Below are 24,472 nucleotides of genomic sequence, written 5' to 3' on the forward strand. Positions count from 1 at the left end.
TTCATATGGCTGTCTGATACCAAATTATTAAGCCAGTGCTATTTTTGTTTTTGTCTTTATTTCCTTGTAATAGAGCAGGTAACATCTGAGAATACCTGGTACTGACTGGTGCAATCTTGATCTAAGACTGATATGATAAAAGTGGCCATTATGGCCTGCACATAGGGGAGACGTCAATTGCAGCTAGACTCACGGGGATTTGGTAGGTTTAACCATTCTATAGTCACATGCACTGTGTCTCACTAAAATCACAGAAATCCAACTGAAGAATTAAAATCTTATTTCTGCCATTTAAAATATTATGGGGTTTATAGCCAGAGAAAGACAGTGTATATTAGGCACTTCTGGAAAACACTTTCAATAGGATGTGTGCATGAAAGCATAAGATTCTGCTTTTTCCCTGCTCTTTTTTGCAGTTAGCACTGCCCTAAAAATATTAATATAATTCTATGAACTACCTGTGTTAAGGCCCAATCCTAAAAGGCCCAGGTGGACAGAACCATTCACCAGCACAGAGCCCCACTGACTTCAATGGTGTGTCTGCATAACCAATTGCAGGATTGGGGCCTTAGATTGTATAGTGCTTGAAACAGAAATATTAGCCACAAAAAACAGCCACAAAGAGATAGTCAATTCCAGACATTAATACTGACTTGACCTTTCCAAAATGTCAGCCCAATGCACATGTGGTATTTTCTAAAATTATCCAGATAGTCTAAACTATCAGAAAAGATTTCTATAGCTTTTCCCCTGCAATTTTAATTTTTTTACATTGCTTAAGCAGGATACATGCTATAGCCAAATGCTTAGTATAATTCTGTCTAGCATAGCATGAGTTTACTGTTTCAAATATACTGTCACTATAGTATACATTATTCATTAGGGCAAATTCAAGTAGCTGGGCCGAGCACTGGAAAGAAAAGGAATCTTTCCCATCCAGGTTGTAGAAAATTACAGAACCCTTCTGTGAAGGCTACTTTCAGGCTAATACCCCTCCACAGGACAGATGTCTGTCTTCTTTCCTTATTTCCAGTCTTCCCGTGCTTGTCTCTGTGCGTGCAGCCCAGCAATGGGTGTGCACACCCTAATTAGCACCTCTTCCTCTGTGAAAGATCCACTTTGGAGGTGAGGGGGCTAAATTTTCCCCATGACCTATATGTAGATTAATAGGAATACTAAAAATCCATTGCAAGTTTAACATTCTTATTATAATAGCTTACTATGTTAAAAAAAGCTAAGCAATATACTTAGTGGTTACCATATAGTATTTCTACACCTAAGATGGATTGTGAAGTACAAAGTGAAAGTACATATCCTGAAGTGTCTTTTAATTCAGTTAAAACACACACTATTTACAATTTTTTAAAAAAAATCAATTACTTGACTTTAGAAATACTTGTCCACTTTGATTTTTAAAGTGTGGGTTTTTTGTGTATTTTTCAGTATTGTATTTGGTATTTTATATGCACTGAAACACACACTGTTCCAATTCAGTTAATTTAAGCAATAATATCTAGAATCTGTGATACAAACTACTGTAGAGGCCAGCCCAGTGACTTAGGGCTGGTCTACACTAACGCTGTAAGTCAATCCAAGTTACGTTACTTCGGTTTCGTAAATTACATAATTGAAGTTGACGTAACTTAGGTTGACTTACAGCAGTGTTTGCACCGCACTATTGTTGATGGGAGACACTTTCCCATTGACGTAGCTTCTGTCTTTCGGGGAGGTGGAGTACAGATGTTGATGGGAAAGCACTCTCCCATGGACTTAGCGTGCCTTCACCAGGCTCACTAAATCAATACCGCGGCATCGATCGCAGCAATGCTGATTTAGCCAGTAGTATAGACATGGCTGTAGTATGTAGCACTATACACTTGACAGATGGAAGACCTAGTTATGAGAGCACCCTCAAGAATCTTGCTCTTTTGGCCTAGTTGTGTTTGACAACACTGCCAAGATGACCATCTGCAAAGGTGCAGGAGGCTGCTGTGTGAATCACACACCATACAGCAATTGCTTACAAAATAGTGTCAGTCTCAGAGGTGTCTGACAACAGCTTTAGGATGAAGACAGACAGCAAGTACAGGAGTAGGGAAAACAGGCCACAGTGAAATAAAACTGTAAAAATCATTATTCCCTTCACATTAAATATCCAGAGTCAATCAATGCCTTGTGAATGTGAAGCCCTCTTTGGCATTTGCTCTTGTTATTGTCAATGCAGCAAGAGTAAACTGACACAATGATGTCTACAGCCCCTCTGCTCGGGTTAAACAAAAAATTCAGCATATTTCTACACCATAAGTTATGAAGGAAAAATATCAACACCATTTTCTTGCTCAGCGATTTGTCCATGGGGGCATTCATGAAGATATAAGTAAAAGTGCATAGATATTACAAAATTAAACCCCTATTACTATACTTCTTGAAAAGTGATGTTGCTCTGCAAATTATTCAAACGACATCTGAAAAGAAGTTGCATATAAACCTATGTAAAAGTTGATATACATGATTACCATAAAAACAATCAATTCTACAACATAAGTTGTCAACAGAACATGTTTATAATATAATATAAACTATTTGCAAAAAACTATAGCAACAGCTAAAAATAATATGTTTTAAAAACTTGTGCATTTAAGTAGACTCATATAACTCACAATGTTTCAAAATGCTCCAGAGCACACTGCCCTACAGATGACCATGGGTCTCTGTATTTATTAAACTGAATCGTCTGACAATAAAACTCAGTTAAGGCTCTTGGCATTGGTGTGACTTCTTCCCACTCAGACCTGTTGCTATGGTAGACTTGGACTTCATCTGTAATTTCATCTGGAGCATAATCACCACCTAGTATGTAAATTTTATCTTCTATTCCAACTGCTCCTGCATTAAAGCCAGCACATTCAAAAGATCCTTCCCCTTTCCAAACACAAGTTTCTGGACAAAAACTATAAACCTTGTAGGTGGAAAGGTCACATATATACAATGTGCAGTTCACTGGAACAGCTTTGATTAAAGTTGCATGAAAAAACTGCCCAAACTCTGCTACAAGCTCAGACCATTGATCAGTTATAGCATTATACTCAAAGAAACAATCCAGGGATGGATTAAAGGCATCAGTAATCTCTACTTCAGCACCAAGGACATAAATTATATTTTCACATGCACTTGCTTCTGGATAGTATATGCCTCTCGGTAGCGGACTTACAGATTTCCATTCTTTGGAGAGAGGACTGTAAGATTCCACATCCAAAAGACTTCTGATGTCTTGAGCTCCTTTAGTCTTTCCACCTATTATAAATAACTGATTTAGAGTCATGACAGATGTGTGCATAGTCCTTGGTTTTTTCATAGCTGACACTACGGAGAAATCATTGCTGACTGGGCAGTAGCACCAAGTCTGGTCAGTGGCATCATGAAAGGGTTCAGCAATATGAAGTCTAACAGTCCTACAGCAGTTCCCTTTGCACCCACCAGTTATAAATATTTTTTCTCCATAACTAGATAAACTTGACCCTGGCAGATAAATTATGTGTGTGTGGGGCAGTTCTCTCCATTTATCAGTTTTGATGTTATAGCAAAATGTGTGTCTGTTTTCTCCATTTTCTTCAGTCTTGTGAACAAATATATATTTTTCTGTTGTTGAAGGACGAGCATCTGGAAACAGGCCACTGGAGTTTTGTACACTTTTAATTGCATCGTTGATTATTCCTAAGCAGTCAGTGCTCTGAAGCAAATATTCTTCAGAATGCAACAAGTCCTTCAGTGTCTTTTCAGGTAACTGATGTAATCTCACTTTTTTAATCAAGTGATGGAGATGCTTCTGTCTTGTTTCTAAATTATGTTTGGTCCACTGTAGGACAGCTTTCAACACAGATTCTTCCTCCAGAACATATAGCTCATCTGCTTCAATACATTTTTGTAATACCTCAAAATTCATCTCCAAGAAATCACTTGATTTGAGTAGCAAGGAAAAGCAGTGCTGTGCAAACTCTAGTGCATGATCAAACAAATGAACAGAACCATAACTTTCTGATATAGACAACAATTGTAAACAGTTCCCAAGATCAATGCTTTCTATTAGAAAGTCACTGCAAGCTTTGGAGAGGTGTGAAACTTGAAGAAATGATGACAACTGGAAGAACATTTCCACATTATCATTTGTTATCTCAGTTTTTCCTGTATAGGCATAATCGAGAAAAGCCTTCACTGCCTTGGGTGATAAATTACTAATAGTAACATTCCCATCATCTCTTTCTTTCATGTTTACCTCAAACATGGCTCTGCAGTAAAATACAGGAGACATATACACAAATTAAATAACATTATAGATCTAGCAAACAGAAGACAAGAAAACACTATACTGAAAAAAAAATCTAGAAAAAAAATCTAGATCAGTGGTTCTCAACTCGGGGTACACATACCCCTGGGGGTACACAGAGGTCTTCCAGGGGGGTACATCAACTCATCTAGATATTTGCCTAGTTTTACAACAGGCTACATAGAAAAGCACTAGTGAAGTCAGTACAAACTAAAATTTCATACAGACAGAGACTTGATTATACTGCTCTATATACTATACACTGAAATGTAAGTACAATATTTATATTCCAATTTATTTATTTTATAATTATATAGTAAAAATGAGAAAGAAGCAATTTCAGTAATAGTGTGCTGTGACACTTTTATATTTTTGTCTGATTAAGTAAGCAAGTAGTTTTTAAGTCAGGTGAAACTTGGGGGTGAACAAGACGAATCAGATTCCTGAAAGGGATACAGTAGTTTGGAAAGGTTGAGAGCCACTGATCTAGATGGTGCAATAAAATAATACAGCAGATAAGCTGAGTGGGCCTAAAATATGAAGGGCCTCAAAGGTCAAGACAAGAAGCATATGTTAGATATGATGGAAAAGGAGAAGCCAATGGAGGAACAGAGAAGGGTGACCTGATCAAAGGGATTAGCTAGGAAAATGATCTTGGCAGCAATATTTTTAATAGATTTATGGCAGGGGATGGAAAAGACTGCAGCTGTCAAGGCCAGAGAGGAGGAGGAGGTTGTCATAGCCAAGACATGAGATGGTAAGGGCCAAGATGAGTTTTGACACTGTGGACAGAGGGGAAAGGATCAATAGTTTAAATCAATAGTTTAATATTATGTTGGAAGAAGTAGGATTCAGGCAAAGCCTTGATGGCGGGTTAAAAAAAGGGCTAATATCCAGGTTACAGACCTGAGCAACTGGGCAGATAGTGGTGTTGTCCACAGTTATAACAAGGGGTTGGGGATGGTGGAAAAAATCAGGAGCTTAGCTGTGGCCTTGTGGAATTTAAGTTGGCATCCACAAAGAGATGCCAGAAAACAAGGCTGAGATGCAGGATTGGATGGAGGGAATTAGACCTGGGAGCAGAAAGGTAGATTTTGAGTCAATGTAAAGATGGTAGTTAAAGCCATGAGCAGATATCACCAATCAATAGGGTATAGGAGAGAAAAAATGAAGGGCCTTGTGGAACCTCTCCTCTCCTCTCATCCCATGATACATTATCCTAAATGATTTAAACTTAAAATGTCACTGTGACAGGTGGAGCTTTTCTATAACCCACACACTGATATACCCAGGAGCAAATACAATCGCAAAATAAAGACCCTCTCTTCTGGGATACAAGCACACTCCCATGGTAAATGTTCTTATGCTAAGTTTCTGCTTGACAGTCTCCTGTAATAAGAACACCCTTTCCCCCATTCTGGTCCCTGATCTCTTTGTGCCTGGTTTATAAACCAACTGTGTCTGGCTGTCTGGCAGTCCCAAAATTTAAGCAACTTCCTGCCTAGCCCCTATATTCTGCCAAACAATGGAGAGGGAGAGATTTTTTGAATATGATTCTTGTGTGGTCCCAGTGTCCTATGTTCCCTAGAGAGGGAAGTTACTATGCAGCCAGTCACAGTCACATCACAATAAGATCACAACTCCTGCACTGAACCCTCCATACACGCACACTTATTGTCACCAAGAGCATGTCTACACAGTAAGCCTCCCAGCCTGGGTCAATAGACTTGGACTCATGGGGCTTGTGCTACCATGGTCAAAATAATTGTGTAGACAGTTCTTTAAAGTTGCATCTGGAGCTCAGAAGCCCACACTGTTCCCTAGGCCTCAGGGCCCAAGCTGCAACATTTATGCAGTTATTTTTAGTGAAGTACCATGAGCCTGAGTCTGTTGACACAGCCTGGGAGGCTCACTGCTGTGGGCTGTGTAGACATACCCCAAGAGGTTAAGTTCCAAGAGAAAGCAAGTAAGGGTTGAAGCACTCTGTGGCACTTCACTGAAGTGAAGAGAGTACACAACCAGCAATTATATTCAGACTTTTTATAAGCCATTTCCATTCCACTGTGCTATGTTCTTTCATTCTTGGGACAAAATTCAGCTCTGGTATGAAAGTGTGCAACTCTATTTCAATTACTCCTACTTGTGTCAAAGCTGAATTTGGCTCATGGTATTCTGCAATATTTAAAAATGACATTCTGCAAATTGAACTGTAATTTGCTTTGATTATATTTGCATTACTCAATACATACTAGCTAGCATGGATTAGTGAGATGCTAAAGTGGGGAGCTTAGAATCAGTGAAGTTTGCATACTAATAACTGCTGGTGAAAAGACAATGCTGGTGACATCACATTTCCTGTAGACCAACAAAGAACCATAGAAATGTATGGCAGGAACGTATCTCAAGAATAATCTAGTTCAGAGATTCTCAAACTCGGGGGCAGGCCCCTCTGGGGGGGAGGCGTGAGAAGCTTTAGGGGGGAAAAACATACAGTGCACATTTTACCCACAGCAATGAATAACTAGCAAAGCTGATTGCTCCAGACATACTAGACCCTCAGATGGCACGGTGCATTTGACTCTAGATGACGCTGTGCATTTTGATGGATATCTGTTAAGCTTGCACAGCATTATACAAAGTCATTGCATCTGTATGTTAATCCATTTGCTATAACATGGTGTGCACATTTCATTGTAAGCAGTGACCACAGTTGCAGTTTTGCTCTTTTTACTATGGATTGTTGGCTCTGTTTGAATCATTGCCTTACTGTTTTTCATATTTAGTGAGAGTTCTATGTTGATTTTTTTGTATTGGTATATGTACTTGTGTGGAGGGAGGGTGTAAACTACTACATACACAAAGAAGGGAGGTGTGATCAATAAGTATGAGAACCACTGATCTAGTCTATCCCACTCTGCTGAGGCAGGACCAAGTATACTTAGACCATCCCTGACACACGTTTGGCTAGTACGTTCTTAAAAATTTCCAGTGAGGGGGATTCCACAACCTCCGGTGATAACCTGTTCCACTGCTTAATTATCCTTATAGTCAGAAAGATTTTCCTAATATCTAACCTAAATCACCCTTGCTGCAGATTAAACTGATAACATCTTTAATGGACATGGAGAACAGTATAAACAAGTCATTGTATGGAATTTTAGTTTGTACTGACTTCACTAGTGCTTTTTTATGTAGCCTATTGTAAAACTAGGCAAATATCTAGATGAGTTGATGTACCCCCTGGAAGACCTCTGCGTACCCAGAGTGCAGACCTCTGCGTACCCAGCATGCAGAGCTGCCTGGCCATGCCTCCACCTAGCAGCTGAGTGAGGGGGATGTCGCCACTTCTGGGGAGCCAATCAGGTAAGTGCCACCCAGAGCCTGCCTCACCCTGTCCTGTGCCTCAACCTCCTGCCCCCTCCTACACCCAAGCTCTGCTGCTTGTGGGGGTGGTGTGCGGGGGCCCAAGACTGCCCCAGCAAAGGCCAGTGCGACTGGCACAGGGGCTGCCTGAGCTGCCCCTGAGCCAGGTACACCGGCCTCTGCAGAAGTCACGGAGGTCACAGAAAGTCATGGTATCTGGGACTTTCGTGACCTCCGTGACAAACTCACAGCCTTACTTATCACCCTATTATCTTCTAGGTGCTTACAAACTGCTTAGTAATTTGTTCCAGTATCTTTCCAGCAATTGAAGTTAGTCTGACTGGTATGCAATTCCCCAGGTCTTCTTTGTTCCCCTTTTTAAAGATAGGTACTATGTTTGCCCTGCTCCAGACCTCTGGGACTCACCCATCCTTGAAGAAAATCACTAAGGGTTCTGTGATTGCTTCATCTAGTTCCTTGAATACCCCAGGTGAATGTCATCAGGTCCAGCCAACTTGAATACATATAGCTTATCTAAATATTTTTTAACTTATTCCTTCCCTATTCTGGCTTGTGTTCTTTCTCCTTTGTTGTTAATATTAATTGTGTTAAGCATTTGGTCAAAATTAACCTTTTTAGTGATGACTGAAGCAAAATAGCATTAAATACCTCTGTTTGTGTTGCCCATTATTAGCTCTCCTTCCCCACTAAGTAGTGGACCTACACTTTGGACCTACACTTTGCCATGTCAACTGCCTGCCCCACCTACGTTCTAAATGAAACCATGAAAAACTAAGATATTTAGTGTTGCTCCTTTCTATCCAGGTCTACAATACAAACTTACATCAGTATAACAATGTTGCTCAGGGGTGTGAAAAATCCACACCCCTAAGCAATGCAGTTAAACCAACCTAACCCCTGATGTAGACAGCGCTCTGTGGGAGAGTTTCTCTTGTCCCCATAGCTACCGCCTCTCATGGACATGGATTAACTACACTGATGAGAGAAGCTCTCCCATCGGCACAGTAGCATCTTCACTGACGCGTTGCAGCATTTTAAGTGTAAAACTGCCCAGAGGCTTCTACTGCTGAGAGGAGGTAGGATGGTTTTAGGCAGTCACTGCTCCTGTGAGCAACTCTGCTGTAGGAGAGAAGATCCATCTAGTGAAGTGAACAGAAATAAACATCCCCTCTCTTATCACTCCTCCCTTCTTCAACAGTAGTTCTTGAGAAACATGACTTCCTTTGTGCAGAATTCAGGGTATTTGAGGGAAAGAAAAATATCTTGAACATCAGCCTTATTTTTGCTGAAGTGGAAGAATGAACCATAGCTCCTTCAGCTTCTCATTCTCTCCCCATCTTTACTTATTCCCATCACTAGCTTGAATGTAGAGCAGTGCAGGGGTAGCTATCTTAAGAACTGCTGCAGAAAGAGGCGGAAGTAGGGTTATGGAGGCAGCCTTTCTAAAGGCCTCCTGTTACACTTAGTATGACCAACCAGTTCCCCTTCACTCTTGTAGGAGCTAGAATGAGAATTTTTTTTCTGTTAAAGGAGGTCAAGTGGAGAAACTGGAAGGAGGGACAATCAGCAGTAAGTATCCCAGGGCTTGAGTTTATGCCATGGCAAGGCTGGGCAGCAATGTTACTCCTTTTTTGATCTCTGGGAAACATAATCTCACTTGTACTACTTTTGCTTTTCATAACAACAGAAGTACTGAAATTTTCTGCCTCAGTGAACGGTAAACCTAGAAATCTTTCAGTGTAGATTTGCAGGTTAGTGCTTTACTGAAGCACAGGTTAGCCAGGGTCTTTTGGCAATGAAGATCATCTATATTATAACTGAAAGGACTACATCCTGTACATAGATGAGTGTTAGTTATTCATTAATTAATTTATGGCTCCAGTTACCACAGGGAAGGCCACAAATTTGAGGCTGGATTTTGCGTTTAGTTGAAGTTTTTGAAAAATTGCTGGGATTTTTGTTTTTTCAGTCATACATATGGCATTTATAGATTCATTCATAGATCATAAGGCCAGAAGGGAACACTGTGATCATCTCATATGACCTCCTGAATAACACAGGCCACAGGACCTTCCTGGATTAATTCCTATTTGAACTAGTGCCTATCTTTTAGTAAAATATCCAATCTTGATTTTAAAATTTGCCAATGACACAAAATTCAACAAAACCCTTGGTAAGTTGTTCCAGTGGCAAATTACCCTAACAGTTAAAAAAAATGAACCTTATTTCCAGTCTGAAAGTGTCTACTTTCAACTTCCAGCCATTGGATTTTGTTATAGCTTTGTCCACCAGATAGATGAGCCCATTATAAACATTTTGTTCCCCATGTACATACTTATAAACTGTGATCAAGTCACCCCGTAAGCATCAGTCTACTGTCTACTTATCTGAGAAACCCCTTGTGAAGTTTATTCATACAATCATAGACTTTAAGATCAGAAGAGACCATTATGATCGTCTAGTCTGACCTCCTGCACAACGCAGGCCACGGAATCTCACCCACCAACTCCTGTAACAAACCCCTAGCTTATGTCTGAGCTACTGAAGTCCTCAAATCGTGGTTTAAAGACTTCAAGGTGCAGAGAATCCTCCAGCAAGTGACCCGTGCCCCATGCTGCAGAAAATGTTATGGAAAAATGTATAATAATAAATATATTCATGATCTACTTGTGGGCATTCTACAATAAGAAAGTATGAGGTATAGGGTTTGGCCCTCCCCACATTAAGTCAAACCATATTTTGTGTTGTGGACATTCAAATACAGATACAGAAGACATGCACAGTCTTCCCAGTGCACAATATTTAATTAGGATTCTACATTTACATTTTAGAATGCAGACTGCTGTGTGCACCTCAGACAAAGGGTCACTCCATTTTTTGGTAATATGCATGACTGGACCTGAGTTTAATATGAATAATTACTTTGCTCAAAATGCTGAGAATAGATATGTCACTTTGATTTACCTTAATTTCTGTAGTTATACTTTCACACCAAGAATTTAAAAATAACTACTCTCTTCAAAATTACATTAAAAGTAGGCTTACCTGAAAAAGTCACTGCATGCTGCTAGTACACAACGATGACAGGGGATTATTTCATCTTTCACAAGTATTTTAAAGTCAAAAAAGATATTATTTTCTCTGAAACTTTGCAGTACATTTAGAATTTGCTGACCATGATCTTCAGCTACTAAGGAGTTGATTTTCTTTTCAGGAACAGAAATTCCACTGCAAGTTGAGATGCTAATGAAATCCTGTTGATTGTCCATGGTTTCTTCAATATATTCCTAAATCTGAAATGGAAAAATAAATTACTGATTTTATAATGTTATTTCAAAAACAACTTAATGCCACAAAAAAATTCTGAATGAAAGATTTAGTATGTAAATAATGTGCATCACTGCTAAGATTTGTCCATTAATGAACCTTTTCACTGGGTTTACATTGAATCTAATAATTTTACTCCACAGAGTTGATACATAGTTCATTAAATGAATGAGGCAATAGTTGCTACATGATTTTCTTTTGTATTAGTTTATAAAGTTGGAATTTTCTCATTTCTATGGCAAATGAATATGACATCGTATGGCCCAGATCATGACTATCTGTGCACTCATGGAGTGGAATAACGTGGCAAAAAAAGCCCCTTACAACCCTGCATTTGCTAGGCTTAACATGCAGGTGGGGGCAGTGAGCAGCTGTACCTAAGCTACTTAGTCCCCTCCTGCACATGCAGAGGCAGAGAGTGGAAGAAAACTTATTTTCCACCCTGCTCTCATGTGCTAACGCAGGGGTAGGCAACCTATGGCACGCGTGCCAAAGGCGGCATATGAGCTGATTTTCAGTGGCACTCACACTGCCTGGGTCCTGGCCACCGGTCTGGGGGGCTCTGCATTTTAATTTAATTTTAAATGAAGCTTCTTAAACATTTTAAAAACCTTACTTACTTTACATAAAACAATAGTTTAGTTATTTATTAAAGACTTATAGAAAGAGACCTTCTAAAAAGGTTAAAATGTATTACTGGCACGCAAAACCTTAACTTAGAGTGAATAAATGAAGACTTGGCAACCACTTCTGAAAGGCTGCCGACCCCTGTGTTAACCAGACCCTGTTATAATCATCTTGGTTTTTGATATTGTTCTTTCCACTCAGCCCTGAGAAAATTCAAGCAATCTTCATGGCTATTCAAAAATTTGTATGTCATAAGGTAATAGCTATACTCAGTGTTATGCCTGCAGAAATATACTAGGAATGGTATTCCAGATTTTTATTGCCATTAAAAAAACCACAAACAAGCCTAGCTCTATCCTGAAACAAACTTTTGATTTGAAGAACACAATTCAGAATGAAAAAGCTCCCTCTTCACCTCTCTACAGGTTTTGGAGAATCTCCTGCATATCCCAATCAAGAAATAATCCCTGAAGTTCACAGTGCAGAGGAAACATTAATTTTATGAACTAGCCTATTGCTGTCATCCAGAGTCTTTGCCAAACTGATTGTCACTCTGATCTCCAAAGTAAGGTCTGGGGCTACCCTGGAAGCTTACATCAGCATAACTATGTCTCTCAGGGATGTGAAAAATTCACATCCGTGAGAGACGTAGCTATGCTGACCTAAACCCCGATGTAGACAGCGTTAGGTTGACAGAAGAATTCCTTCTTTCAGGGAGGCAGTTTAACTACAGCAATGGGAGACTCCTTCCTGTCACTGTAGTGAGTGTCTAAACTGACGCTCTATGACAGCGGAGCTGCAGCGATGCCAATGTAGCATTTTAAGCATAGGCATAGCCTAAAAGATGAAGGAATACAGATATGCAACGACTTGAATGACAAAGGCCTGACCTATACACCAAGTTGCACTGGTTTAATCACAGACATGTTTTTAAACCAACTTAGTTAAACTGGTGAAACTTTGTGTGTGGACTTGCTTAGTCTATTTAAATCGGGTTCATATTGGTTTAGCTTGCACCTGTAAAATTTAAAGTTGCAAGCTAAACAGCTGTCAGCAGTTCGAAAGTAACATAAGTACCATACATATAGTGGTTTGCATTGGTTAAATTAATTTAACTTAAATCAGTGCAACCTCTGTGTAGACAAGTTCTTACTGGTGAAAGCCCTAACATTCAAGCCCAGTGCCCTTAACACACCCTGGGCTTGATTCTCATGCAATAAGACCATTTTACCCCACTCTGGCAGTGTAAATGGTTAAATTATATTTATACCTACTTAAAGGCCTCTTTATGCTGCCAGAGAAGTGCAAGGTGGCCTTAGTGCAAGGGTATGTCTACACTACAGTGGCACAGCTGCTGTGCTGCTATAGTATAGAAGCTTGCTACATCAACAGAAGGGCTTTTTCCACGGATGTAGGTAATCCATCTTTCCAAGAGGCAGAAGAATTCTTTCATCAATCTAGCTGCATCTACAGTGGGGGCTAGGTGTACCCCAGGCCTAAATGAGAATCAGACCTCCTGTTTAAAGCTTAATGCTATAGATTTTTTCTTTCAAGATTCTGCAGGAGACCTCCACAATGTTGACTGAAAATGACAACAGATAATAGCCCATCTAAATTGCCACAGTGGAATAAAATATTCCAGACTAAACCCGGAACCCACAACAATTCTGAATAGAAGTATCCTTTTTTTTGCTGACACTCAAGTGCTCTTTTCTAAGCGGAATCACAACAGCTGCAAGAGTCAGTGGTTTGGGAGCTCTTTGTGAAAGAAACTTTATTTTCTATATTTCATCACATCACTTTGCAGACAATCACTCAGATGTTCTCCTGATTTTATAAATACGAGGAACACAGTTCTACTTAAATCAGTTTTTTCATGTTTTTTCTGTGTGCAGGCCAAAATACTAATTTGAATATCAACTTCATATCCTGGATAGGGACAGGCCTTTAGATTTTACATTAACAAAACTTGAATATGATGAAAGACAGACACAGACTTATACAGGAGTCAGAAAAAAGGTTGAAAGGCATCCAAGACAACCATCTCCAGATAGATCACAATAGCATTAAAGTTACAATTCCTCCATCAAGCCTCCTGCTAAGAGCAATGTGATCCATTCCACAAGGTCTACTACAACAGTGGAAATGAACAGAACTTTAGAATGAATTTTTTGGGGACAGAAAATGTTTCTTATTCTGTTTGTACGGTGCTTAGTACAACGGGGCCTTGATCTTAATTGAGCCATCCTAAGCACTTCCAAAATACAAACAAACAATCTGTAACTCAGTGTTGTCTTTCACACATACAGCTTTCAAAGGTTGGGCTCTTTAGGGTAGGTCTACATTACTATTAGACACCTGCAGCTTTCCCATGCCAGCTGACTCAGATTCATGGGACTGAGACTAAGGGGCTGTTTAATTGTGGTGTAGAGTAGACATTTCAGGTTCAGGCTGTAGTCTGAGCTCTGGAAGCCTCCCATCTCACAGGGTCCTAGAGCCTAGGCTCCAGTTTAAGCCCGAACATCTACACTGCAATTAAACAGCCCCTTAGCCTAGGCTTTGTGAGCCTGAGTCAGCTGGCATGGGACAGCCATGGGTGTCTAATTGTAGTGTAGACATACCCTTAGACCACCTTTACCCTATAATATACTACAAACAAATAACCCCGAACATCTTTTTCTTTACCCCAGATAATATTATAGCCTAGAATGTATTCTCTCTTTCCTGGTTGGTGAAAAAAAATCACTTTACTGCTTGAGAGTTCCCAGCAGCTGTCTGCTCCACACAGGTGGATAACTTCACTAAGAGAAACAAAATTTATTCACAAAGACACTTCCTCTGTCACTGAGCTTTCCACCAATCTGGGAGACCCTTCCTACCAGATATTAGTTTAATAAAAAAGTATTCTTAAAGGCTGATTGTGGCACTCTGCACCCTATATTCATCATAGTGGTATGATTATAATGTAATTATAATTATGATGCACCTTGTACAAAATGTGACATGTGAGGTGTCATTGGAAAAGTTATGATTTGCTGAATATGATTATCCTATTTGTATGCGTGTATCATTTTCATATCAGGAGTTATGAATATTGGCGATGTATCTGTATTTCAAATGTGGTTACCCCTGGGTGACACCCACTAGGCAAGATGCTTTCAGTCTGGACAGCTGATTGTGAAGGGCCTATTCAAGGTAATGGGCCATGAAGGGAAACAATAGGCCATAGGAGAAGCTTATCCCCCACCTGGTGAGCCTTTCTGGGAACACTTCAGACAGTCTATGGATAACAGCTGCTATGACTCAGCAAAACATGTGACCAGATCACATGACACTGAATTCTATTTTCATACCTGTATTTTTCCACAAACTGGGCTGGGAACTTAGCTTGGAGGTAAGGGTTCCCGCCATATGGAGAGACTATAAAAGATGGGGCATGACATTATCTCTTGACCTCACTCGCCATGCAAGAGAACACTGGAAACACCTGAGGAACAATAACTGAACTGGGGGGAGTGCTGGTCCCAGGCTAAAGGCATTTCTAGCCTGTGAATGGGAACTTGATGGACTACTTGTATCATCAGTCAGGGTGAGTTAGTGCTAATTCAAATCCTATCTATCTAGTATATTAGGCTTTGTTTGCGTTTTTGTTTAATTTCCTAGGCTTTGATCTGTTTGTTATAACTTGATGATTACCTGTTCTGTTCATTCCATCTGGCATTGGCTACTGTCGGAAGACAGGATACTGGGCTTAGATGGATCTTTGGTTTGGCTGTTTTTATGTTATCACTTATAATCACTTAATAAACTTGTTTTATATTTTATCTTAACCAGTGTGTTTTAAGTGAAGTGGTTGGGAAAATCTCAACCTGGTAAAGGAAAGGCTGTTGCACATATTTCCCACATGGGGGGGGGGAGCGAATTAATTACTACACTTGCATTGTACAAATCTCTGTGCAGCGCAAGTTGGTATAATTCTGGGTTTATACTCCAGTCGGGGTTCAGAGCTGGGAAGTTGGGTAGGGGCCTCCAGTTTGTCCATGAGTGGCTTAGGTAAAGCACTCAGATAACTCAGTTGGGTATGTGGCGCCACCTACTGTCATGTTGGGTGATGATAAGGCCTGGAGAGGCTGGCTGGGTCACCAGCAGAGAGCAGTGTGAGAAAGGCCAACCCAGCTGAATAGTTAGGGGGCACAGCGGTTCCAACGGCTCCCAAACTTCATCCCCAGGGTCACAACCTGTCATGCAGATAACTTACAGTTTTCTATATCTTAGGGGAAAAGAGATGCCACCAATTAATTGGTTGGCTTTTAGCTCATGCTGTAGAGGCTCATGCACTAAGCTCCAGAGGTCTCAGGTTTGATCCTGCCCGCCAACGACTGGGGTCTGTCGGCATTACATTGGCATAAAACTTTTTGGGGGGGAGGGATAGCTTAGTGGTTTGAGCATTGGCCTGCTTAAACCCAGGGTTGTGAGTTCAATCCTTGAGGGGGCCATTTAGGGATCTGGGGCAAAAACTGGGGATTGGTCCTGTTTTGAGCAGGCGATTGGACTAGATGACCTCCTGAGGTCCCTTCCAACCCTGATATTCTGTGATTCTGTGAAAGAAATCTGCTGGGAATTTAGAGAAATATCTACACTTTATGTGGGATAGGGAGAATTTTAATTTTCTCTTCTTCTTGGTCCTCCTATTTTAATATCAAATATCATTGCAAAGTAAAACAAAGATTATTTAAATATATTTATTATCTCATTAAAGCATAACTGCCTTTGCTGCTGCTAGAGGTAGTTTTATAGAAACCCATAAGTCACTCTATGGGACTCCAACACTTTAAAATCTGACACTAAAAACAGACTGTTACTACAATTTTACAGGATATTTCTCTAAACTAAAAATATTAAGTCATTTTTTCAAAATGTAAGTTTTTTAGAAGACTGATTTCCTTGTTTTGTGCCAAGTATTAAAAATTGCTTTACCTTGGTGTGAGCTCAGTTACTTATATGTAAAAAAACAGCAAACGTCCCCATCATCTCTTCATAAATAACTGAACTTTACAGCAATTAATATTCTGACAATCATTTTTTTTCAGGTAACAAAACGTATATTGGTGACATTCTGAGATATTTGAATTCACAAAATGGCATTTATCAATATTATATGTTAGATTTAGTATTAGACAGAAGGAAAATAGACATGCTTTAAAGCTTTTGGTTATTTAGAACTGCCTGAAGAAAACAGCATGGTACCAGTATGAAGCACTGAAATTGCATTGATTCCTGGGGGTGTTGCAGAGATGGAAGATTTCCTCTCTGCAAGCAATGATCTTTAATTGCATATCCTAACATGATTATATTAGTCCACTGTTGGGGCAGCATTAATGCAAGTGTGCAGGGGCATTAATTGCATCCTGCTACAAAGGACCGTGACTCTTGGCAATGTGCATGAAATAGTGGATGGCTTTGCTGCAACGGGATTTCCTAACTGCAGAGGGGCGATATATGGCATGCATATTCCAATTTTGGGCCTGGACCATCTTGTGACTGAGTATATCAATAAAAAGGGGTACTTCTCTATAGTATTGCAGGCGTTTGTGGATCACCGTGGGTGTTTCACTGACATTAACGCAGGGTGGTCCGGGAAGATGCATGATGCACACATCTTCAGGAACACTGGCCTGTACAGAAAGCTGCAAGCAGGGCCTTTCTTTCCAGACCAGAAGATTCCAAGTGGGGGATGTTGAAATTCCCAGAGTGCTCCTGAGAGACCCAGCATACCCCTTACTCTCATGGCATGGGAAACCTGGACAGCAGCAAGGAGTACTTCAACAATAGGTTGAGCAGATGCAGCATGTGCCTTTGGCAGATTAAAAGTGCACTGGCACTGCCTTTATGGCAGGTTAGACCTAAATGAGGAAAACATTCCCATGATCATAGCAACCTGCTGCATGCTCCATAATATTTGTGAGACTAAGGGTGAAAAGTTTCCCCCGGGATGAAGAACAGAGGCAGATCACTTGGCTTCTGAATTTGAACAGCCAGATACCAAGGCTATTAGAGGGGCATAATGGGGGGCAATTTGAATTAGGGAGGCTTTGAGCCAACATTCTGACAATGAGCATCAGTAAAGTGCCTTTCTATACGGCACTCTGCCATGCTTTGTTAACTTGCCACCTTGCATGAAAATTTTGATGATTCCTAACCATGATTTGTAGTCAGCAAATGATCAAATTGCCACTGTGCATTAATTACAGCCACAACCACTGTGTGAGGGAGACAAAGACTGGTTATCTTTCAGAAACTGTTTTTATTAAATAACAATTAACAACACACACACACAAGGCTTGGTGTAAAGGGAGATAATCGTGAAGGGAAGTGTAGCCAGCTATCATTTTGGAAGCTGTCAAAAAGATGGAGTGAAAGGGGTACCGCGGCAGGCCAGGTGATTGCAAAGAATGTGTAGGAGGAGTTTGGGGAAGGCATGGAAAGTGGTTCCATATCAGCTGCAGGAGGGACAAGCGTGCATCTCTTCAGCCTGGAGAGTAATTAGGGACTTCAGCATCTCTGTTTGCACCTCCATTACTTTTATCATCTGCTCCTGGTCCTTTAGAATGTGCTCCTCACTCTCCTTTCTATCCTGCCTTTTTATTTTAAATTTTTCCTTGATGGTCTCTCTCCATTCCCTGCGTTCTTTTTTTTTGCTCTCTAAGGATTGGAGTGCCTCTCGGAACATGTCCTCTTTGCTTTGCCTTGGTCGCTTCTTTATCTGGCAGAGGCGCTCCACTGGTGTGTAGGGAGTTCCCCTGAAGGCCACATTTGCAGAAGTACAAGAAACAATACACAGAAGCATGATTGTTGGTTCATGCAGGGTATTCAATCATTATAGTAAAATACATTTCTTGTTACAGATCAATCACTTTCTGACTGTCCCTTGGTAAGCACACATCTCAGCAAACACCTGAAACATAGCAAGTTCAGCCTGGGTGGGGGTTCGGCATTCAAGATAAGGCAAATTGTCTAGGTGTTTTATTAAGTGGATCAGTGCAGGCGATTAGGGACAATATTGTAAATTCTCCCACCTGTGGAAAATGGTGGTAGGGTCATTGAAGCCGATATCCCACAGTATTCTTGTCAGCAAGTTAAGGAAGTATGGGCTGGATGAATGCACTATAAGGTGGGTAGAAAGCTGGCTAGATTGTCGGGCTCAACGGGTAGTGATCAATGGCTCCATGTCTAGTTGGCAGCCGGTATCAAGTGGAGTACCCCAAGGGTCGGTCCTGGGGCCGGTTTTGTTCAATATCTTCATAAATAATCTGGAAGATGGTGTGGATTGCACTCTCAGCAAATTTGTGGATGATACTAAACTGGGAGGAGTGGTAGATACGCTGGAGGGGAGGGATAGGATACAGAAGGACCTAGACAAATTGGAGGATTGGGCCAAAAGAAATCTGATGAGGTTCAATAAGGATAAGTGCAGGGTCCTGCACTTAGGACGGAAGAACCCAATGCACAGCTACAGACTAGGGACTGAATGGCTAGGCAGCAGTTCTGCGGAAAAGGACCTAGGGGTGACAGTGGACGAGAAGCTGGATATGAGTCAGCAGTGTGCCCTTGTTGCCAAGAAGGCCAATGGCATTTTGGGATGTATAAGTAGGGGCATAGCGAGCAGATCGAGGGACGTGATCGTTCCCCTCTATTCGACATTGGTGAGGCCTCATCTGGAGTACTGTGTCCAGTTTTGGGCCCCACACTTCAAGAAGGATGTGGATAAATTGGAGAGAGTCCAGCGAAGGGCAACAAAAATGATTAGGGGACTGGAACACATGACTTATGAGGAGAGGCTGAGGGAGCTGGGATTGTTTAGCCTGCAGAAGAGAAGAATGAGGGGGGATTTGATAGCTGCTTTCAACTACCTGAAAGGGGGTTCCAAAGAGGATGGCTCTAGACTGTTCTCAATGGTAGCAGATGACAGAACGAGGAGTAATGGTCTCAAGTTGCAGTGGGGGAGGTTTAGATTGGATATTAGGAAAAACTTTTTCACTAAGAGGATGGTGAAACACTGGAATGCGTTACCTAGGGAGGTGGTAGAATCTCCTTCCTTAGAGGTTTTTAAGGTCAGGCTTGACAAAGCCCTGGCTGGGATGATTTAACTGGGAATTGGTCCTGCTTCGAGCAGGGGGTTGGACTAGATGACCTTCTGGGGTCCCTTCCAACCCTGATATTCTATGATTCTATGATCTCACTCCTGTGGGTGAGCAAGGATGCAAGGGTGCATCTACTGCATGCATACGGCTTCAGACACGGTGCCTATGCTGCTCATCTGCGTGCCGCTTTGGTCTGTTTACAAGTGATTGCCAAGTGGCAAGGAAAAGCTTCCTACAATGCGGGAAGGAACAAAGCAGCTCTGCCAAGGAACCTTTGGCAGAAGATTGTCGAGTACCACCAGGAAATTTTCCTAGAGATCTCTCTGGAGGATTCCAGTGAAATCTTGGTTTTAACAGTGCATTAACACATTGTTCCACTACACTTCTTAGCCTCAGAAGAGAATGTGGAGCACACTCAAACACAGCTAGTCTTGCACATTTGTATTCCTTCACCCACTGCTACAACATACAGAGCAAAGCACAGCTCCACCTCACATAACTGAGCAGCATCAACTCAAAAAGATTACTTACCAGAGCTCTCCTCTTCTGCATCACGTGCGCCAGAGATGGACTGTTGGGGCTGTCTAGACCCCTCCAGAGTGGAAAAGAGGTCCTGACTCACCATGCCACCGGACGACCCTGCCGTGTGCTCTACATTGTCCTCCAACTTGACCTCCTCATCCATGACTTTGTCCTTAGGGTTAGGTCCACTATCTGCCACCCCCAATACTGCCGAAGTATCCAGGGGGCTCTTGCAAGTGGAGGTGGGGGTCGCCAACACGGATGGCGTCCATCCAGCTCCTTACAGAGGCGGCAGGTCTTTAGCACAGCACCAGAATGACAGTTTGCCCCCCTTGCTTTCTGGTATGCCTACTTCAGTTCCTTTATCTTCGCACAACACTGCACTATGTCCTGTTCATAGTCCTTATCCAACAAATCACGAAAAATCTGCCAGTAGGTATCTAAGTTCCTATGGAGTGGAGCTAGGGCTGCACAGCCTCCTCTCCCCACAGTGTCAGCAGATCATACAACTCAGCTGTGCTCCAAGAGGGAGAGTGTTTGCTGTATGGAGCCACCATGGTCCGCTGGGAAGATGCAATATGAGCTCTATACACCCAGCAAACAGGAAGTGGAATTTCAAAATTTCCCAGGCCTTTAAAGGGGAGGGGGCGAATGTCTGTGTATCTGGATGCACAGCAGCAGATTTCAAACTGCTGTCCAGAGCAGTTAAGATGGGCATTGTGGGACACCTCTTAGAAGCTATTAACAGCAACAAAACCAAGCGCAGTGTCTACACTGACACTTTGTCGATCTAACTTTGCTGAAAAATGCTCTATGCCTCTTAGGTGGTTTTATTTTGTCAGCAAAGCAGGAGAGTTTTGCCGGAGGAAGGAGCATTGTAGTGTGTACACCTCCAATGTTTTGTCAACAAAAGCTGCCTTTTGCTGACAAAACAGTGTAGTGTAGCCAAGGCCTTAGTGTATGTCTACACTGCGCGCCTTACAATGGTGCGGATGTACCACTGCAGCTGTGCCATTGTAAAGCAAGCTCTATAGCCGCTCTTCATCACAAGAGAGCTCTCCTGTCAATAAAATAAAACCATCCTGAACGAGGGGCGGTAGCTTTGTCGCCAGGAGAGCATCTCCCGCCAATGAGGTGCTGTGCACACAAGGACTTTTTGTCATTAAAACTTTTGTTGTTCAGCGGGGTGTTTTTTCACACTTCTGAGCAACAAAAGTTTTAGTGTAGTGAACAAAAGTGCAGTGAAGACACTCTGCTAGAGATCTTGAGTGGGGAAAAAATGATCATGGGAAATGAAACACACTTTCACCTCCAGAGATAGATTGTGAAGGCCAGAGTTGAAACACACCAATGGAGCAGTTTGTTGCCAATGGACTTCAGTTTCTGGAGCTGTCAATCTGGACCCTATCAGAACTATTAAATTCATTCATTTTAAACAAAGAAACATGATCTTGAGACAGTAACAAAAGGTGCAGTCATTCATCATCCCTTTTCACAGGTACCTCCCTCCCACAAGACCAATGCTGGCACTGGGCTTGACGAACACTGCTTTTCTGCTCTCTCAGCAGGTTGGATCCTGCAATAGCAGCCACTGGGGGGAGGAAGCAGCTCTGGGATTATCCATCAGTAAGGTTAAGATTCTGTCATGGATATTTTTAGTAGAAGTCAGGGACAGGTCACAGGCAACAAACAAAAATTCACAGAAGCCCATGATCCATCTCTGACTTTTACAAAGAACACCCAGGGCAGGGGACAAACAGAGCACTGCTGGGGTTTGCAGCTGCTCCAGCCCCACTGCTGCTCCTCCTGGCCCCCAGTCAGCTGTTCGGTGGCTCTGGGCTGACCACTGGTAAGATGTTTGGTGGTCAGGGCTGATTGCCGGACAGCGTGGCCACTATTCCAGCAGCACCGGGGCTGACAACTGCTCCAGCCCCGCCACAGAAGTAGTCCCGGAAAGTCCCAGAATCAGTGACTTCCGTGACAGAATCATATCCTTATTCATCAGGAAAAACTGGTGGAGTGAAGCATTACAGTGTGAGATGGTGTGGGTGAGGGGGAGGGACTCTCTACACTTGCACAAAAGTGGAGTGTGAGGGTGGAGTGGGCAGACTAGGGACAACATCCCCAGTAGTTGTGCTTGCCTCCCCCTGGCCCATGTTTCAACAGCACCGTGTCTCATCCCCTTCCCTGTCCGTCTGGTGCCTAACCCTCGGGGCAGCCATGGAGAAGGGCAGGGCTTGCACACCTGGCCACGCACCTGTGCTTGAGGACAGCGTGGGAGGCATTGGGGGATCTCCTAGGCACTGGGTATTCCTGGAGGAATTCGGCACCACTGCGCATGCACAGAATTTATGTCCCCTGCAGATTTCTCTGCTTCCCCTGCAGAAGAATGACTTTCTGACAGGGAAGCAAAGGGAAACCACAAAAGCGGTCATACGACCCTCCCCAGCAGTATGTTTCGGGTACCCAGGGCAGCTGGCAGAGTGGTAAATCACTGTGGGGTAGGGGGCAGGACTGGGAAAGACCTGGCTGGTGGTTCCTCCCCTGCGCTGGGCTCAGCTCCTAGTCCCGGCTGGGCTGGGCAGGATGGGACTTTCTCTTCCCCTGCATGGCATCCGGAGCCGGGTCACACCCACCCCCAGATTTCTCCCCTGGCTGCAGGAAGCTCTTCAAACTGCTCCCCACCCCCATGCTTCCTGCACCCATTGCTCCTCAGTTGCAGGGGAAGGCATCACTGTAGATGGAGCTGCTCCCCCATTGGCCCAACCCCCATGTATCCAGACCCCCTCGTACCCAGATCCTCCTACTGAGCCTCGCCCGCCGAACTCAGAACCCCCCCTTGCTGAGTTCTACTCCCCCTGCACCTGGACCACCCCGCTGAGCCATCTGCACCCAGATCCCACCCCATCATGCCCCAAACAGCTGCACCTGGTTTCCCACCCCACCACACCATCTGGACCCCCCACTGAGCCTACCACACGCAGACTCCCCTGCTGAGCTCTATCCCCCCCACACCCAGACCCCCCACGGAGCCCCACCTTCACCTGGACCCTCTGGAGACTCCCATTATGGTTGCAACCAGAACCCCACAACAAGCCCCTGTGCATCTGGATCCCCCCCCCAAGCCACCCACACCCAGATTGCCCCACACAGAACCCTCTCAACCCACACCTACGATCCTGCCTGTCCCCACCTGGTGCCCCTGCCACAGAGGGGACAGGCCCTGTCCTTGCGTCGTGTCAGGCTTGGGTGCAGTCTCACTGATCCCCCATCTCTGTGCCCACAGTGGCCTATGCGCCCCAATGCCATGCTGGAGCTGCCACATTTATTTGACAAATAAAATAGGCAGAATTTTTCAGAATTGTATATCATTTGGCACAGAACGCCCTCGGGAGTAACTGGTTAGTTGCGACTACAAAGCAGACAGCCTGCACCGCGAGCGCTGCGGAGCCCCCGCCCCAGCCGCGCCTTTCCCCCGGTCACCCCCGGCTTTCGCGGCCACTAGCTCAGCGAGCCGATTCTGACAGCAAAGCCGGGCGGGCTTCAGCAGTTGCCACTGCGCATGTTCGCAGAGCTCGCGCATGCTCAGTAACAACACGGCGCTCATTCTGAGGGGAGGTAAATTCTGACACTACGGGCAGTCGGGGGCTGACCGGGGCTCACCACAGGAGCCAACCCGCTAGAAGGGGTCGCCCCCAGCGCCCACCCGCAGCCGCTGACCTTTCAGAGACCCGTTGCCCCATCTTTGCGCCTCCTTCTCACTAACGCGTAGACACCCACCTGCAGCCAAGAGCGGCAACGCTGCGGCCTGTCTTGCCGACCCGCTTATGCAGCCGCTGCACGCTGATTGGCTCAGCCGGCTGTCAGTCCCTCGATCCCTGTGCTCGGAGTGGCTTCTCGCGTTGTCCTCAGAAGTAACCCCGCCCTCCCGTTTTTCCTCCTCTCCCGCCCCATCACGGAGCAGCCACCATCCCTAGTGGGCTGGTGATTGGTTCATCGTCCCGTCACTTACACGGTGGCCGGTGGATGATGTGTTCTGGAAACTCGCTGAGAAAGGGAGCTGCGCGCGCCGGGCGCTGATCCCAGAGCGGGAAGGCGCGCGCCCTGTTGAATTTTTCCCCAGTACCAGGAACGCGCACTGCGCACG

The 24,472-nt window shown here is 43.4% G+C and overlaps 2 protein-coding genes across 6 annotated transcripts in view; both read right to left on the reverse strand.

The window, feature by feature from the left end:
* Window positions 1-24,471, reverse strand: KBTBD3 (kelch repeat and BTB domain containing 3). Of its 4 annotated transcripts, none has more exons than XM_073338618.1 (3): window positions 24,338-24,471; window positions 10,754-11,001; window positions 1-4,286 (listed from the first exon to the last, which is right to left on the reverse strand). In XM_073338618.1, the coding sequence occupies exons 2-3, from the start codon at window positions 10,975-10,977 to the stop codon at window positions 2,657-2,659; spliced, it is 1,854 nt and encodes a 617-aa protein (XP_073194719.1). In that variant the 5' UTR covers window positions 10,978-11,001; window positions 24,338-24,471; the 3' UTR covers window positions 1-2,656. The 4 variants fall into 4 exon arrangements, with proteins under 4 accessions (XP_073194719.1, XP_073194709.1, XP_073194737.1 ...); XM_073338608.1 differs by lacking the exon at window positions 24,338-24,471 and adding an exon at window positions 24,106-24,251; XM_073338636.1 differs by lacking the exon at window positions 24,338-24,471 and adding an exon at window positions 24,046-24,067.
* MSANTD4 (Myb/SANT DNA binding domain containing 4 with coiled-coils) overlaps window positions 1-24,472 on the reverse strand; it is an 804,538-nt gene that overhangs the window by 44,396 nt on the left and 735,670 nt on the right. The window contains exon 1 of one of the 2 annotated variants that reach the window (XM_073338680.1): window positions 10,754-10,774. The exons of the other annotated variant lie outside the window; for it this stretch is intronic. The gene's annotated coding sequence lies outside the window, so the exon portion shown is untranslated. Of the gene's footprint in view, window positions 1-10,753; window positions 10,775-24,472 lie in introns of those variants that run through there. 2 annotated transcript variants of the gene reach the window in all.

This window comes from Lepidochelys kempii, chromosome 1, assembly GCF_965140265.1.
Source record: "Lepidochelys kempii isolate rLepKem1 chromosome 1, rLepKem1.hap2, whole genome shotgun sequence".
Classification (NCBI taxonomy): domain Eukaryota; kingdom Metazoa; phylum Chordata; order Testudines; family Cheloniidae; genus Lepidochelys; species Lepidochelys kempii.

Bases quoted from the DNA above. Each gene is read 5' to 3' on its own strand.
- KBTBD3 (XM_073338618.1), bottom strand. From the start codon at position 10,977: ATGGACAATCAACAGGATTTCATTAGCATCTCAACTTGCAGTGGAATT. The intron at 4,287-10,753 runs GTAAGCCTACTT...ATTTTACTGCAG, and splicing joins GCATGCAGTGACTTTTTCAG to AGCCATGTTTGAGGTAAACA.